This window comes from Arxiozyma heterogenica (genome assembly GCF_036370985.1).
Source record: "Arxiozyma heterogenica strain weizmannii chromosome Unknown scaffold_27, whole genome shotgun sequence".
NCBI lineage: Eukaryota > Fungi > Ascomycota > Saccharomycetes > Saccharomycetales > Saccharomycetaceae > Arxiozyma > Arxiozyma heterogenica.
The window spans coordinates 741660-758170 of NW_027042680.1; the positions used below are offsets into that span (position 1 = coordinate 741660).

Here is a 16511-nt window from a genome sequence, read left to right on the forward strand (position 1 = left end):
ATATATATCATTATCATCATCAGTATCTTCTTTCACATAACTTCTTGTAATGTTTTCTTGTTGTATTAAAGCACCTCTTCGAGTCTCATTTATTGTATCTTCATCCTCGCGCGTATTCTTCCCCAAATAAAAGAAAAGGTGACAATAAACAACAACCAAAAAAAAAAGAAAAGAAAAGAAGTTAAAAATTAATCTAGTACTATTACAAATGGTCAAGAAAAATTTAAAAAGTGTTCAACTGCAAGTCACTGTCGACTCCAGCCCGCAATTCCCACCTTCTACTACTACTCCAAAGGATATCTTAACTAAGGATGCTTTGGAATTCATCGTTCTTCTACACAGAACCTTTAACGAAAGACGTAAAGATCTACTAAACAAAAGACAGATCGTCCAAAATGGTTTGGATTCTGGCTCTTATAAATTCCATTTCCTTGAAGAGACCTCAAATATTAGAAATGACATCTCTTGGAAAGGCGCTATCCCAGCCCCTGGCCTGATCGACAGGTCCACGGAAATCACCGGCCCACCACTAAGAAACATGCTGATCAACGCACTGAACTCAGACGTCAAAACGTATATGACTGATTTCGAGGATTCCCTGGCTCCAACCTGGAACAACATCATCTATGGCCAAGTGAATCTCTTTGACGCCATCAGGAACCAAATTAATTTCGTTTCTTCAAAAGGTAAAGAGTACAGATTGAACAACGATATCTCTGCACTCCCAACTTTGATCGTCAGACCTCGTGGTTGGCATCTCGTGGAAAAACATTTGTTAGTCGATAATGAACCAATGAGTGCCTCAATTTTCGATTTTGGTCTATATTTTTTTCATAACGCCCACAAGTTGCTTGAAATCGGCAAAGGTCCATATTTCTATTTGCCCAAAATGGAACACCATCTTGAAGCTAAGTTATGGAACGATATCTTCTGTGTCGCACAAGACTACCTAAGCATCCCACGGGGCACCGTCAGAGCCACCGTTCTGATCGAAACTCTACCTGCCGCTTTCCAAATGGAGGAAATCATCTTCCAACTAAGAGACCACTCAAGTGGTTTGAACTGTGGCCGTTGGGATTACATCTTCTCTACCATCAAAAGATTAAGAAACTTACCCCAACATCTTTTACCGGATAGAGACCAAGTCACTATGACCTCCCCCTTTATGGACGCCTACGTCAGATTGTTGATTAACACATGCCATCGTAGAGGTGTCCACGCTATGGGTGGTATGGCTGCCCATATCCCCATCAAAGACAATCCTGAGGCTAATGAAATTGCGATGAGCAAAGTTCGTAACGACAAGTTGAGAGAACTGGCCAAGGGACATGACGGTTCTTGGATTGCCCACCCTGCTTTAGCCTCGATTTGTAACGATGTGTTCATCAACATGGGAACACCGAACCAAATCTATAACATCCCCGATCTTTCTGATTTTCGTTCAAGTGAATTAACCAACACTAACATCATTGACGGTAAAATCACCATTGATGGTATTAGACAAAATCTGGATATTGGATTGCAATACATGGAAGCTTGGTTAAGAGGCTCCGGCTGTGTTCCAATCAATAATTTAATGGAGGATGCTGCTACTGCAGAGGTGTCTCGTTGCCAATTATACCAATGGGTAAAACATGGTGCCACTTTAAGTGACACTGGCGAAAGAGTCACTGCTGAATTAACTTCCAAGATCTTAAATGAACAAGTGGCAAAATTGCAAGCCTCTAGTCCCGTTGGTGACAAGAATAAATTTGCTGTAGCAGCTAAGTATTTCTTACCTGAGATTATAGGTGAAAATTTTAGTGAATTCTTAACTTCTTTATTGTATGATGAAATTGTCACCATCACCTCAAACAGTAATGAATACATTTCTAGCTTAAATGAATCAAGCAAGTTATGAGATGTGAAAGATTATAACATGTTGGATGTTAGTATGTCTCAAGTTTATCCATTGATATATGTGTATATACATCTATATTTATATATTCTTTTAGTGCTTATTTTTTTTTTCTCTTTTAGTATTTATTTTAGCAACTTCTTCATCTGCCTGAACCAAAACTGATATAAACCCTCACAAAAACGTACACTACATCGCTTTATTGAAACTTAATATACATATTAAAGGGTATAATTCTTTAACTAATACACATATATATATACTTATTCATATTATGGCAAAAGAAAGACTTTCTGAACTATTTATTTGGATATAAAGTACAGAAAACAAAACCAAACTTTCCTCTACTTAACAAAAGTCTTTTTATTAGTTCCTCATAAAGTTCTGTTATTAGTTAAGAATAAACAAATAAACAGTCAAACATTATATTCATTAAACTATTATATACATACATACATATATATATATATATATTAAATAAACAAATTATGACAATAAATATAACGCTATCGGAGTATCATAAAACGTTAGAATATTATCAAAAATACTATTAAAATGTACCTAATATTATCAATTATATAATTCACTCTTCAAGAAGTCTTAAAAGAACAGCTTGTACAAGTTCTTTAGCATTATTATTTTCAAAAAATTCATGTTCACCGTCCACAATTTTCCATTCCTTAACTTTTGTAGAAATTTTTGTAAGTTGTCTTTGCCAATCTCCCCATAATGAGGATTTTTTAATCATCTCTTTTGAACTGACAACACTTAATTTAACATTTCTTATTTTTTCGTTAGATTGCAAAATATCTCTATAACTTAATAATGAACTTGTTAAAGTTTCTGCAAATTTTGTTCTTAAAAACTTACCTTCATGTATCATGTCTTTACCAACCAGTCTTTCGCTCGACCCACGACGTTTGATAAGCCATGAATAATGCGAATCTAACCCAATTGTTGACCAAAGTCCATGCCACCAAATCTTATAACCTTTCCTCTTCCCAATCTCTTTTTCAATAAGTCTAAGACTTAATTGACTATCACTAAGAGAACCTTTATCGTTCCCATCATCATCATCACGACCATCTCCAGGAAACAACCTTGAAAGATAGTTTTTCTTCAGAAGTTCTTCATGCCAAGATTCGATCAACATTAATCCAGAACATAACTCCCTATTATCACCCACAAAGGTTCTTGCAACAAGACCACCATAGTCATATCCAATGACTAAAAAGGGACCATTCAGTTTCATATCTTCCACTAATGCATACCTTAACGCTTCACTCGAATCCTTAAGAGACCAGGGCATAGAAACAGAATCGCTCAATCCGTATCCTACTCTATCATACATACAAATCCTTTCAACATGACCAAGAAGATATAACTCCTCAAGCCATCTACCAGATTTATAAGAAGTTTCTTCTCCACCATGCTCATAGATAATAATTGGTTGCGTTGAATCAACATTATCTAATCCATAACATCTTAAATGTATCGTTCTTCTATGATCTTGGCCAATAAAGAAATAACGATTAGGTTTATTCATGTTATGGGTGTCAATAGTGAAAAGCAATGTATTTAAAGTATTCAAAATTAGTAGAAGTAGCAGTATAATTTTGCATGCATTTCGAAAACCTATTATTAACCATTCCTTCATAGTATGTCTATTTTGATTAAAAATACCATTTAATTGATTAGCATAACCCTTTAACTTGTATGATTGTATTAAATTTAAGGCAAAAGTCAATATCAACCAACTAAAAACAGTCAATGTTAGACCACTCATCCTATATCTTGTATATTGAGTACTAGAAAGTATCAAAATATCAATTATGGGAACTACAAATAACAGGGTATTAATTTTACAATCTATTGTAGAAAGTAACCCAATATCAGTAAACCATACGTTAAAACAGTTCCCACTTAAAGCTATCACTAATAAAACAAAATTGTCAAACGACTCATTTCTACTAGATGGAGGAAACAATTCAACAAAAAACTCACTAACAAGAACACAAACAAGGAAAAGAATATTAATAAATATAACTAAGTGTAAAAACCACCTCCAATTACGCAAAAACAATAAATACTTTTGACGAGTCTCCACTCTTTCACTCTGCCCGGAATATTGCTCAGAATCTTCCTCTCTCTGGTTGATATTATTTCTTTCACCTAGTCTATTCTGTGACACACTATTATACGAATCAGAGGCTGGTATCTTAGTTCCCAGTTGTCTGTGCGATTTTCCAGGATGATTTATTTTTGAACTAGAAATTAGCGGTTCAGATTCATTTTCCAAGTTCGCATTTGTATCAACTTCTGGTGAATATCTTCTTGTATCCACCAAATTAGTTCCATGCACAGGAATTGCTTCATTTGGTGGCATTAGACCATTATCATAACCTCTTGAATTCATTGAATTTTATCTGCACTTTATTTGGAGTTTTCAACCTTTATATTTTAATAACTATACTATAAAAATAAAATATTTGGACCTTTTCGATGGATTTTCACCTATATCCATATGTCTTCAAAAATATTTACTCTCTAATTCTGTTACAAAACAAATTTTTAGTTAGTATAACCAACTTTACTCATGTGTCTGTCTTCCTATAGGAAGATGAGTCGTGCTCCCTTCAAAAAAAAAAGGCAACAGATATATAAAAAGTTGTACAAACACACATATATACAAATGCACATACATATAGACGTCTAATATAGGGATAAGAAACCAAAAGACGATAGTTATGTAAATTTATGAATACTAATGTTCATTAATATTATGCTGTCCTATTTTATACTGCATATAGATATATAGCTGGCTCATAAGCCAATTTTAAGATACCAGATGTGCGATTCTTCAATTATATTTACATATATATAAATATATATATACAATCATATATGCATGTATGTGTGTATGAACTTACTTGTTTATACATATATTTTTAAAAATAAGAAGTGTTTCTTATAATGTATACATATAATGAGTAATAAAAACCTATTCCATATCAGAAAGATTATAAATGCAAAAGTTGGTACTTTTCTACCTATTTATCGTAGTCAACCATTTTAAATTGGACAGAACCTTGTGATATTATATTTTTCCTATCGTCTAATTTCCCGGTACTGTTAATATCTTGCTTTTCTGTCGTCGGTATATTGTCGTTCAATGGCTGAGAATCTTCTTTATACTTACTTTTACCTCTACCCCTAATACCTTTATTAGAATTTTTATAAACAGATGCAAAATAATCTAATAATGTTTTTTCTTCTTCTGATATTGTTTGAGTAGAATCCAGATCTGCCATTCTTTTAGTCAAATACATTACTGTCTCTAAGTGAAATCTGTTTTGATGTGATTTCATGTTACCTAATTGAGTGAAAGATTTAAAGCAATTATCCAATTTACAAACATATGGCTTAACGTCTCTATGAATCACCCTATGTGCATCCAAATTACCCTTTCTAGCAAATTTCTTATGGCAAATATCACACTCATAAGGTTTTTCGCCTGTATGTAACCTTTGATGTGTTCTTAAATTGCCACCTTGAGTAAATCTTTTACCACACCAACTACATTCAAATGGTTTTTCTCCACGGTGTGATCTCATATGTACTTCCAAATGGGTCACTTGAATAAACTTCTTCTTACATATCGAACATTCATGTTGTTTAACACCGTTGACACCTATTGGTTTCTCCACACCACCAACTAAAGTAGCTCTATCTGGGATAACACCAGAATGCTCACTTAAGATCAACTCACCATCCTTTGTTGTGGTAATTTTTTCTGTAATACCATTCTTTCTAGCTTCAAGGATAAGCATCAACTGATCAATTTTTGTAGAACCTAATAATTGTCTTGGATCTTTATCATCCTTCGATACCGGCTTTGATAACTGCAAAGGTGATGAATGGATCTTAACAGAATTCTCCTGAACCAATGTATTTGTGTTTAAAATATTATCAGTTTTACCAATTAAAGCCTTTTTAGTTGTTGTTTTTGATTTTCTAACTTTTTTGATTGTATTATTATTATTACCATTCTCAGGGCTAAAATCTTTTCCATTCTTTATATTTTTATCATCACTGCTTTTTCCATGAATCTTACTCTTGTTTACTTGCTCATTCTTTTTCATATCATTTGAGAAGGATAAATCACTACTTAATTTAGGATCAGTTATAGAAATATTATTATTGTTATTGGTGGTAGTGGTGGTGGCAGTACCATTATTAAATGACTGAGTCAATACTTTGTTTGGATCATTTTCCCAAGTGTTTGATAAATCCATAACAGAAGAGACCCTTGATAGTCCAGACGGATACAAAGGTGCACTTTGTTGATGAAGGTATGGGTGAATATTTGACAATTGGCCTGTAGTGTGATTTACAGGTAAGATCTGTGATGGCAAAGTTGTTTGATGGTTGAAACTATTCATTGTACTGCTACCAATAGAATGAATACTATTATTTCTTTGGGTACTCATGTTTGAATTGTTAATAATATTAGATGGATGCGTTGTATTTGGCAGAGGCAGAGTAGGTACATCCATCGAAGTTCTAATTGAAGAATTTCTTGATCTACTAAAGATGAAATCATTAAAATCCTCTGGACCATTAGTGTACTTAATTGAATCACGCCTTGAATTATTTATAAACGGATCAAACTCAAAATTAGAAACTGTACTGGGTAATCTAGATAATATGCCACTAGAGTACATATTATTATTATTACTATTATTACCATTATTGGTATTATTTATGGTAGTACTAGCAGTTGTCGTAGATGTTGTTGTGTTTGTTGAAGACATACTAGTATTATTATTAGAATTGGCACTGTTTTCTGTGGTGGAAGCTGGTACAATTGTACTAACACTAGATGATTTAATTGTATTACTTGTTGATGGCAACATTGCAGGTGGTTTCATATTATATTGTGATAAATTCTTACTACCTAAGACATTGCCTGGCGGATGTGCAATACTAGGGTCACCAATAGAAGTATTTGTATTATTACTATTATTACTATTATTACTGTTGTTAATTGCATCATTCTTTTTACTTATTTGATAATTCGTGGTTGATCCAGATTGTTGAAAATAATCCAATTCATTATGAGTCCCCGTAATTGGATCGCTAGGGTTCAAATTTGTGTTTGAACTTGTAGGTGCAATTTGTGGAGAAGGTAAAGAAGAGTCCCTTGGTTCAATAAGAATCGAATCCCTCTTTTGAGAAGAACCTGCTAATGGTTGGAAAGAATAGCCGTTGCTAATATTAAAACCACTACTTGGAAGGGTAGTTGCAGTAGTTGTAGTTGTATTACCAGTTGAAATGGTAGTAGAAATGGATGCGGATCCAGAAGTAGATGGTGCTTTGGCAGTAGTGGTGGGCGTGCTTGCGTTAGAAACAATTCCTGTTGGGGTTGTTACCGTTGAAACAGAATTACTTCCTTGTTGATATAATAAGGGGTTGCTTACATTGATGCCGGCACCAATTGAATTAAAACTTTGAGATAAGGAAGGTAATTTCTTGGTATTATTAGAATTAGTCTTATTGTTAATCATATTTTTTGGTTTCGAATCTTCATTTGAATTTGAACTTAGATTAGTATTTGAATTTAGATTTTTATCTATATTAGTTGTATTTGTGTCTATGGTGTTTATAGTAGATTTCTCAGATTTTGTATCGGTTAAAAATGGTGTTAGGGAGGATTCTTGTGCTAAAGTGGGAGGAAGATGACTCAAAGTCATAAAATCACCGATGGATTCTCTTCTAAAACTATTGATATTATACCTATTGGAATCTATATTTCTTGGTGACATATATTAAGAAAGAAGGAGCTAATGTTTTAAAAAACTGATGATATAAAAAATTTTCTTTCTTGCTCTCTTATATTCCGTATAAAAAATTGTCACACCAATTTACAGATTGTTTGGTTCAGCTAAATTGATAAAAAAACAAAAAATAACAGCGAGTATAAGTAAGAGCAGTATTCACCTTGTATAGTAGTATCGTTCAATGCAATGTTTATTTACCCAATCAAGTTCCCATTCACTTTCCCAACTGATAAATTTGTTTCGATTCTTATCAACAAGAAAAAAGAAACGAAACAGAAAAAAATTTCTTTTTTTTTTGCTTTTTCTTCCAAAACGGCAAGTTGTCATGGAAACAGATTTTTATTTCCGGGTAATAGACTGAACAAACAACAAATTTTTTTTTTCTTTTCAATGTAGAAAGAACCAAATCCTCAGAGAAAATGAAATAACAAAACAAGATTTTAATAGATCCTGTGTCACTGTTCAAATGAATTGTTACAAACAAGACAGATTTGTTGAAGCTATTTGATTGAAGATATATTACCTATACATAACTGCAAAAAAAAAAAAAAAAGAAAAGAAAAGAAAACTACAAGTAAAAGTTATCGAGATACAAAACATAATTATTAAACAATGAGTAGTGGTGTTGTAGACAAAAAGAACAAAAAGGAAGATGAAGATGTTGTGATGGAAGGTGGTGAATCTACAGCTGGTTTGCCTTCACAAAACCAGCATGTTAAAACAGAAGAAGAAGAAGAAGAAGAAGAAGAAGAAGAACTAGATAAAGAAAAAATTAGAATTTTACCTCAAGCTACCTCAGAGGATGGTACATCTGCATCATTCCAGATTTCTAATGAAGATCATACATTAGGTAATGCTTTACGTTATATGATTATGAAGAATCCTGAAGTCGAGTTTTGTGGTTATTCTATACCACATCCATCTGAAGACTTTTTAAATCTTAGAATCCAAACATATGGTGATATCACTGCTGTTGATGCTTTAAAAAAAGGGTTGCAAGATTTAATGGATTTATGTGATGTTGTAGAAGAAAAATTCACACAAAGAATAAGAGAGATGTAAAATTATAAATAACGAATAATAACAATAACAACCGCAATGGCCATTGACTTGCTTTATACTAGGTAATAGCGAAGAAGACTTTTTACTTCATACACTGCAATTTCTCATGTACTATATAATACGTATAAATCATTATTAATACATACGATAATAATACCAAAAATATTGATCATATCATAAATATGCTACACTACACTGATGTATTACTATTTCATTCATTTGATTATGTTATTCAGTGTGGTGTACGGGCGATGAGCAAAGAAGAATTATATTTTTTCTTTTGTTTCTTTATTAAAAGAAAAAAAAAATATTCAAAAAAGAAAATTACTGCAACAAAAAAATAAAAGAAAAATTTTTTATTTGTTATTTTTTCATTATTTATATAAAGAGATACCATTGCTTGAAATTTGAAGCTTGGTGATTTTGGGTCTTCTTCAAGATTATTGAGTTTATTTAGTGTTTTCCTTTTTTTATTCTATTTTCTTGTTTCATTCATCATACAACACTTACGGTTTTATTACTGTGTATATTTATTGAAAAGTCAAGAATAAAACAACAATAAGCTATATATATACGTCCGTACATAAATATATACAGATTATAGATCGATATGACTTATCCTAGAAACCAACAATTTAACAGATCTAATTATAATCATCGTGGTGGTGATTTCCGTGGTGGTAGGGCCTCTGACGCTAATTCCTATAATCACCGTGGCAAGGGTTTCGGTGGTGGCCGTGGTGACTACAATTCTAGATCGTCCAATTTATCTAAACCACAAGAATTGGTAAAACCAAATTGGGACGTTGAATTACCAAACTTACCAACATTTGAAAAAAATTTCTATGTTGAACATGAGTCCGTTAGAAATAGATCAGACAAAGAAATCGAACAATTTAGAAAAGAAAATGAAATGACTGTATCCGGTTCTAATATTCCTAAACCAATTACATCCTTTGATGAAGCTGGATTCCCAGATTATGTGTTAAAAGAAGTTAAAGCTGAAGGTTTTGAAAAACCTACCGGTATTCAATGTCAAGGTTGGCCAATGGCTTTGTCTGGTAGAGATATGATCGGTATTGCTGCTACTGGGTCCGGTAAGACTCTATCCTACTGTTTACCAGGTATTGTTCATATTAATGCGCAACCTCTATTACAGCCAGGTGATGGTCCAATTGTTTTAGTCTTGGCTCCAACCAGAGAGTTAGCTGTTCAAATTCAAAAGGAATGTTCCAAATTTGGTCACAGTTCTCGTATCAGAAACACTTGTGTTTATGGTGGTGTTCCTCGTGGTCAACAAATAAGAGATTTACATCGTGGTGCTGAAATCGTAATTGCCACTCCAGGTAGATTAATCGATATGTTAGAATTAGGTAAGACTAATTTGAAGAGAGTTACCTATTTAGTTCTTGATGAAGCTGATAGAATGTTGGATATGGGGTTCGAGCCACAAATTAGAAAGATTGTCGACCAAATTAGGCCTGATAGACAAACTTTAATGTGGTCTGCTACCTGGCCAAAAGAAGTTAAGCAATTAGCTGCTGATTATTTGAGTAATCCAATCCAAGTTCAAATTGGATCTTTAGAGTTAGCTGCATCCCATAATATTACTCAATTAGTTGAAGTGGTTACTGATTTTGAAAAGAGAGATCGTCTAGTTAAGCATTTGGAGACTGCGTCACAAGATAAGGAATCTAAGATTTTAGTTTTTGCATCTACCAAGAGAACCTGTGACGATATTACCAAATATTTAAGAGAAGATGGTTGGCCAGCTTTAGCTATTCATGGTGATAAAGATCAAAGAGAGCGTGACTGGGTTTTGAACGAATTTAGATCCGGAAGATCTCCAATTATGGTTGCCACTGATGTTGCAGCTAGAGGTATTGGTATGTTAACTTTTTTTTTAATTTTTATGTGTGTTACTAACTTTTCTTTCATTTGTTTTTTCATCTCTATTAAGGACAATTTATTAAATGATAAAATGATAATATTCCAATTTTTAACAATGATTAACGATACAATTATGCACACTCTATGTTGGATACATATGATCCTGCCTAATTTTTTTTTTATTTTTTGTACAGTGAGGAAAATATGAATGAATATTATATATGACTATCATATAACTACTATGACTGAGGAGTACAACTCTGATGAGGTAGAATGCATTTGATGGAAAGATGTTGAATGACATGGTGAGTTTATTCTCAAGCATATCTATTTTTTGTTTTCATCTATTATTTTTATTTTTTGAACGGTGATATTAAAGGCAAATAATATGAGAATATTGTAAATTTATCAGACAAATAAATCATCATGTCGTATTACAGCAGGTTTCTTTTCAGGTAATGCATTTAAATATTAGAACTTGATATTGAAAGAAGTTGATTGTCGTTTGAAGCAAAATACAGGTGAATATGGCTTCTATTATTTTATTTGTTTTATGTGTTTTATATGGTGATAATATATCGAAGATTAATGCTGCGGGTGGAGAAAGAGAAAAGCAAAAAATAAATAGAATAATATTATCGAAACGACGATGATCTTTTCTTTAACCTCTATAGTAGTTTGAAATAATTGTAATTTCTGTTTATATTCATTCCTTATCTTTCTTTTTCCTGTTTTTTTTTTTTTATTTTTATTTTTATGTTATTTTATTATTGTTACTTGATTGCTGTTTCTTTGATCGACAATCTAAAATGGACAGTTAATAATAATAAAAGATTATTAAAAATAATAGGAGGGGGTAAGAATGAATATTTATTTTACAAAAATTAGTCTGTATAATATTTATCTTTATTTTTCGTAATAGAAATAAATATTTTTTCCCATCACTGTATAAATTATAGTATTGCTTCTGATTAAGAAGATATGGTAGAAGAGATTACAGTAGAATAGGCAAGAAATGTGTTCAACTATTTTTACATGAGAAAGATGATAAAAATGAAAGAAAAGTTGCAGTGAAACTATGATGTTTTTGTAAATTAATTTGGTTTATATAATAACATCATAAAAATCAATAAAAAAATACATGAGAGAAACTGAATATACTAACAAAATAAACTTTTCCTTCCAAATGTTCTAGGTAAGTTCTTTATTAATTTATTTTATTTGCATATTTATTGAATCAGATGTCAAAGGTATTAATTTCGTTATTAATTATGATATGCCAGGTAACATTGAAGATTATGTTCATAGAATTGGTAGAACTGGTAGAGCTGGTGCTAAAGGTACTGCTATTTCTTTCTTCACAGAAGAAAACAAATCACTTGGTGCTCCATTAATTTCTATCATGAGAGAAGCCAAACAAAATGTTCCAGAGGATTTATTGAAATATGATAGGAGACCAAGAGGTCCACATCCAAGATATGGTGGCCGTGGTTACAGTAATGGTGGTTATCGTAGAGGTAACTATGGTGGCCGTGGCGGTTATGGTGGTTATAGACAAAGAGATTCTGGTTGGGCTGGCAGACGTTAAATCTACAGAAAAGGAAAAGCTCAACATATATGTGTATATGTATTTATATATCTATCCAAAACCTGTATATTAGACTTTTTTCACTTATTTTATGATATAAATCATTTGTGTTGATAGAAAACAAAAAAAAAAAAACAAGAAAATAATGATGGTAACTTTATTATTATTAAAAGTATAAATTGATAGTAATCTTTATAACAAGACGTATGTTAAATCAAACAAATATATATAAAATAAATAAAGAAATAATATATAAGAAATAAATAATAGTTAAAGAAATATTGTAAACTGGTATTTATAATTAAATATAGGTCATGTAATGCATTATATTAGTTGAAATATGGATGTATATTTTGTATAGATGCTGTTGTTGTACATATACACATTGCAGCATAATGGAAATATTTTAATATGTGTATGTTGTTTCTGTGTGCTTTTCTTTTGTTTTTGTTTTTTGTTTTCAGAAAATATAAATGAAAGAGAGAAAAAAGTGCTTCGCTTGTTTAGTTATTTAAAACGTAGTAACCAATGATCAAACAAGCAATAGATAAGACCATAGCAAAAGTTGGACTACCTTCGGATTTTTTGACAGTTTCAGCTGGTTGAGTTTCCTTCTTAGACAAAGGTTTACTATTTGGATCCATGTCACCAATGTATTTACCTTTTAAGATTTTCATAGCATCATCAGAATGGCCAATATCTAAGAAACTTTCAGTAGCATCACCACCAGCATTTTCAAAAATGATTTCTTCACCACCTGGGTGTTCATCTAAGAAATTAGTTATATCGTAGACTTTGCCATCAATCACTATCCAAGCATCTTCAACTTTGTTATGTTTAGCAACTTCTTCATAAGTGTATAGAGTGACAGCCATTTTTCCTTTTTTTTTTGTGTATATCTAGGTTATTCTTTTTTTTATTTCTATTTATTAAATCCTTGTTTGTGGTTTCTTGATTCTTTGGTGTTGTGCTGTTGCAGGAAAAGGTTTACGTAATCTAAATCAGAACTACGGGACGCAAGAATACGTAGCAAGATCGAGACAGACAAGTTTAGGTAGTGTTTAAATATTAAGCGAACTCAAAATAAAGAAGCAAAAATTTTCACATTAGTTTTAAGTTTCTCGATTCTTTTCTTTTCTTTTTCCGTGTTTTTAGTTTTTTTTTTTCTTTTTTGCTTTCTTTCTTTATCCATAGATTTCGGACCGATACGATGAGGGAAGATATTATTACTATGGTCGAAGGTAACGGGAGAGAAAAAGACCAAAAAGATAGAGATGGAGACGGCCACACACATACACGCAGAGTATTACATACTCTGCCTCTCTCATTCATCATATACCCTTGTTTGAGAAGTAGTGTCATATCCACTATAATTAATGTTTGTAATTTTCTTTGTTTTTGCTCGACTTCGGGTTTTAACGGAGATTTCGAAAGAAAGGAGACAGAGAGAAAAGACGAAGAATAATAAAATTTCCCTCCCCCTCCATTTTTTTTTTTTTTTTTTTCAATTAGTAAAGTTAAATTCAGTCCGATTCAATTCGATTTTTTCTTTTCCCTTTTTCTTTATACGAGAGCACAGGAAGAAGAAATCCTCGACGAAAAATACAAGCAAAAGACACAAAGAAACAAACAAAAAAAAGAAAAAATAAAAAACGAAACAAGATCAAATATGAAAATAAACGGAGACAACAAAGACGAACAAATTGGCGGCTTTGGGGTTGTGAGAACAGGAATTCCGTTTAAATCCGGAAGGAGGGGAAGGGCGAAGGAATTCTTTAATCCACATTCCCTATATTATTATGCGAAATCATATACCAATCTACGTAATTGAAGTTTCTTCCTGTCATTTAAATCGCTATATTTTCTGTAGCAAAAGGACAAATGCATATACATACTTGTTTTTATTTTAGCAGGAAGTTAATTGCTCTGATCCTTTTTTTTTTCTTGTTGATAGGAGTGTTAAAAAACAAAAAAACAACAAAGATATTCTATATATACTTTGATATGTAATATACAGCTCCGCAATAAATAAATATCGGTCTATTCTATGGATCTTCAATAATACATTTGTAAGAAATACAACATGTAAACCATCTACTAGTAAATAAGAACAAACGCAAGCATGTGTGTGAAAAGGAAAAAAAAACGAAACAATCACTAGGTTTTAAGTTTTATCAAATATTTTACAATATACAACATATACAATATGGAAAGGTTAACAATATTTGTTTTTTTTTCTTATTTTAATTCTAATTTACCCTTATTTTTTCGATAATGTGCACTTCTTTTTTTTTTTACCATTTGAAATCAATTCCAGATTTCTCTAATTTATCCATTCTTTCTTTATGTCTGATATCAGATGCCTCTTCAATCTCCTTTTTACTCTTTTTATATTTATTTTCATTAAATGATCTCTTCTTGTATTTATAAAGTTTTTCGATTTTTGACCCCTTCTCCATTAGACGAACCTGTAATAAATGTCCCATCAACAAATAATTATTCATAGTCTCTTGTGCAATCTTGGCATCATCTTTATTAGCGAATTCTATGAACCCATAATGTCTCGAATTGCCTGTCTTCTTATTTCTAGCTAATCTAACTTCTTTCAAATCCCCGAATTGGGAGAAATATTTACTTAATTCCTTCTCATAGAAACCATTTGGCAATCTACTAACATAAATGATTGAGGAATATTCATTTGTATTCTTTTTGCCCTTACCATTCAAATTGTTTTCTTGTGCTTCATCTTTATTTTTTTTTTTTTTCTTGCTTGGATCTAGTTTCTTAATTGTATGTTGTTGTGCATTGACTTCTTCTTCTAAATCAGATAACCCTTCCATTATTTCATCTTCTGAAGATGAAGATGACGATGAAAATGATTCATTATCACTTTCTTCTACTTTTTGTACAGGGGTTTTTTCTTCTTTTTCTTGTTTTTTGATATTGGTCAATTTTACCATTTTGCTCTTATTCTTGTAACTATTCAGTCTCTGGCTTATTCAATTATTGTGAACAATTTGATCTGTATCTATATAAAAATACACTGTTTTTAATTGTTATAGTGTATAATGCACATTTAACTTCAGTAGCATTTTCTTTTTCTGTGAGTATTTACCTCATCGCTAAATTTTTTATCTTTAAGTCTTTTACAAATTAAAAAAAAAAAAAATTTTCTTTACTTTTCAATCGTGATCTACGAACATACTTTCAACTATGCCATAAATGTGTATACATAATCTAATAAAACAGAAATACCGTTTATCTATAATGCCTATACATATATATGTATATAATTGCTTCTAATATATCCAACTGCCTTATATCAATTTCCTATTCAAGCTTACTTTTAACCTCAGCATTTGACATCTCTATGTTGTTATGTTTTCTTGATTTTATATCAGCATCTGACCCAGCTTCCCACCTATTCTTGAAATTCCAATTCATTTCTTCACCTTTGGACAAAAATGAAGTATTTCCATTCATTACTAATTTCCATTCACTAGAATAAAAATCTTCACTTCCACCATCTTTAATCAGATCATATCTATCTAGTGAACAACTACCATTTCTGATCATAGTTCCCTTTTCATCAATTCCCATTCTTGCATTAGGAAATTTCAATAGATTCATCCCTAAAGCTGCTTTGGTGGCTGCATGAGTTACAAGTATGATACTTTCAACCTTAGGAAACTTCTTCTCTACATTTTTCATAAAAATTGGCCAGAATTCTTTACATCGATTAAAAATATCCTCTTCTGTTTCACCTTGCAAACTTGGCATTTTACTGTCTTCCCATCCTTCAGATATCAGACCAGGGAAAAATTTGCTGATTAGTGTATTATTTGCTGGTATGGGGATTACGTCTCTATCCGGTTTAAACCATTCACCTAATCCTCTGTCGACGTATAATTCTATGTTTAGTGCCTTTACTGTAGGTTCGATTGTCTGTAAACAACGATAGAATGGTGATGTGAAGGCAACATTCGGTTTGATTGCTAGAGTCTCAATGTATTTACATAGTTCTTCTGCTTGCTCCAAACCATGGGCTGCTAATGGAACATCATTTTCAATACCTGTTGGTGGTTCCGGGTAAGGACCAGTTGGCAGCCAGTTGGACCTATAGCCATGTCTTGCAATATAAATGGTTTTGACGGTCATGCTGTGGTTGTTTGTTATATTCTAATAGCTGTACCTCTTCTACTTTCGTATACAGCTCTTTTGGCTTTCTTTCATA

The 16511-nt window shown here is 31.9% G+C and overlaps 7 protein-coding genes across 7 annotated transcripts; 2 read left to right on the plus strand and 5 right to left on the minus strand.

Annotated features, from left to right (window-relative positions):
- Positions 1 to 208: 208 nt before the first annotated feature.
- MLS1 (malate synthase MLS1) lies at positions 209 to 1900 on the plus strand (the record flags this gene model as incomplete). The annotated part of the gene is made up of 1 exon (XM_064859960.1): positions 209 to 1900. The coding sequence occupies one exon, from the start codon at positions 209 to 211 to the stop codon at positions 1898 to 1900; it is 1692 nt and encodes a 563-aa protein (XP_064713333.1).
- Positions 1901 to 2480: 580 nt separating this feature from the next.
- Positions 2481 to 4313, minus strand: PWA37_003434 (uncharacterized protein; the record flags this gene model as incomplete). The annotated part of the gene is made up of 1 exon (XM_064859961.1): positions 2481 to 4313. One exon carries the CDS (start codon positions 4311 to 4313, stop codon positions 2481 to 2483), a length of 1833 nt encoding a protein of 610 aa, XP_064713334.1.
- Positions 4314 to 4947: 634 nt separating this feature from the next.
- On the minus strand, positions 4948 to 7722 carry PWA37_003435 (C2H2-type zinc finger protein; the record flags this gene model as incomplete). The annotated part of the gene is made up of 1 exon (XM_064859962.1): positions 4948 to 7722. The coding sequence occupies one exon, from the start codon at positions 7720 to 7722 to the stop codon at positions 4948 to 4950; it is 2775 nt and encodes a 924-aa protein (XP_064713335.1).
- A 627-nt stretch (positions 7723 to 8349) lies between these two features.
- DBP2 (DEAD-box ATP-dependent RNA helicase DBP2) lies at positions 8350 to 12277 on the plus strand (the record flags this gene model as incomplete). Its single annotated transcript, XM_064859963.1, has 3 exons — positions 8350 to 8795; positions 9442 to 10685; positions 11931 to 12277. 3 exons carry the CDS (start codon positions 8350 to 8352, stop codon positions 12275 to 12277), a joined length of 2037 nt encoding a protein of 678 aa, XP_064713336.1.
- A 503-nt stretch (positions 12278 to 12780) lies between these two features.
- On the minus strand, positions 12781 to 13152 carry CYB5 (Cyb5p; the record flags this gene model as incomplete). Its single annotated transcript, XM_064859964.1, has 1 exon — positions 12781 to 13152. The coding sequence occupies one exon, from the start codon at positions 13150 to 13152 to the stop codon at positions 12781 to 12783; it is 372 nt and encodes a 123-aa protein (XP_064713337.1).
- A 1419-nt stretch (positions 13153 to 14571) lies between these two features.
- Positions 14572 to 15237, minus strand: NOP15 (rRNA-binding ribosome biosynthesis protein NOP15; the record flags this gene model as incomplete). The annotated part of the gene is made up of 1 exon (XM_064859965.1): positions 14572 to 15237. The coding sequence occupies one exon, from the start codon at positions 15235 to 15237 to the stop codon at positions 14572 to 14574; it is 666 nt and encodes a 221-aa protein (XP_064713338.1).
- A 370-nt stretch (positions 15238 to 15607) lies between these two features.
- Positions 15608 to 16435, minus strand: PWA37_003439 (uncharacterized protein; the record flags this gene model as incomplete). Its single annotated transcript, XM_064859966.1, has 1 exon — positions 15608 to 16435. The coding sequence occupies one exon, from the start codon at positions 16433 to 16435 to the stop codon at positions 15608 to 15610; it is 828 nt and encodes a 275-aa protein (XP_064713339.1).
- Positions 16436 to 16511: the final 76 nt, after the last annotated feature.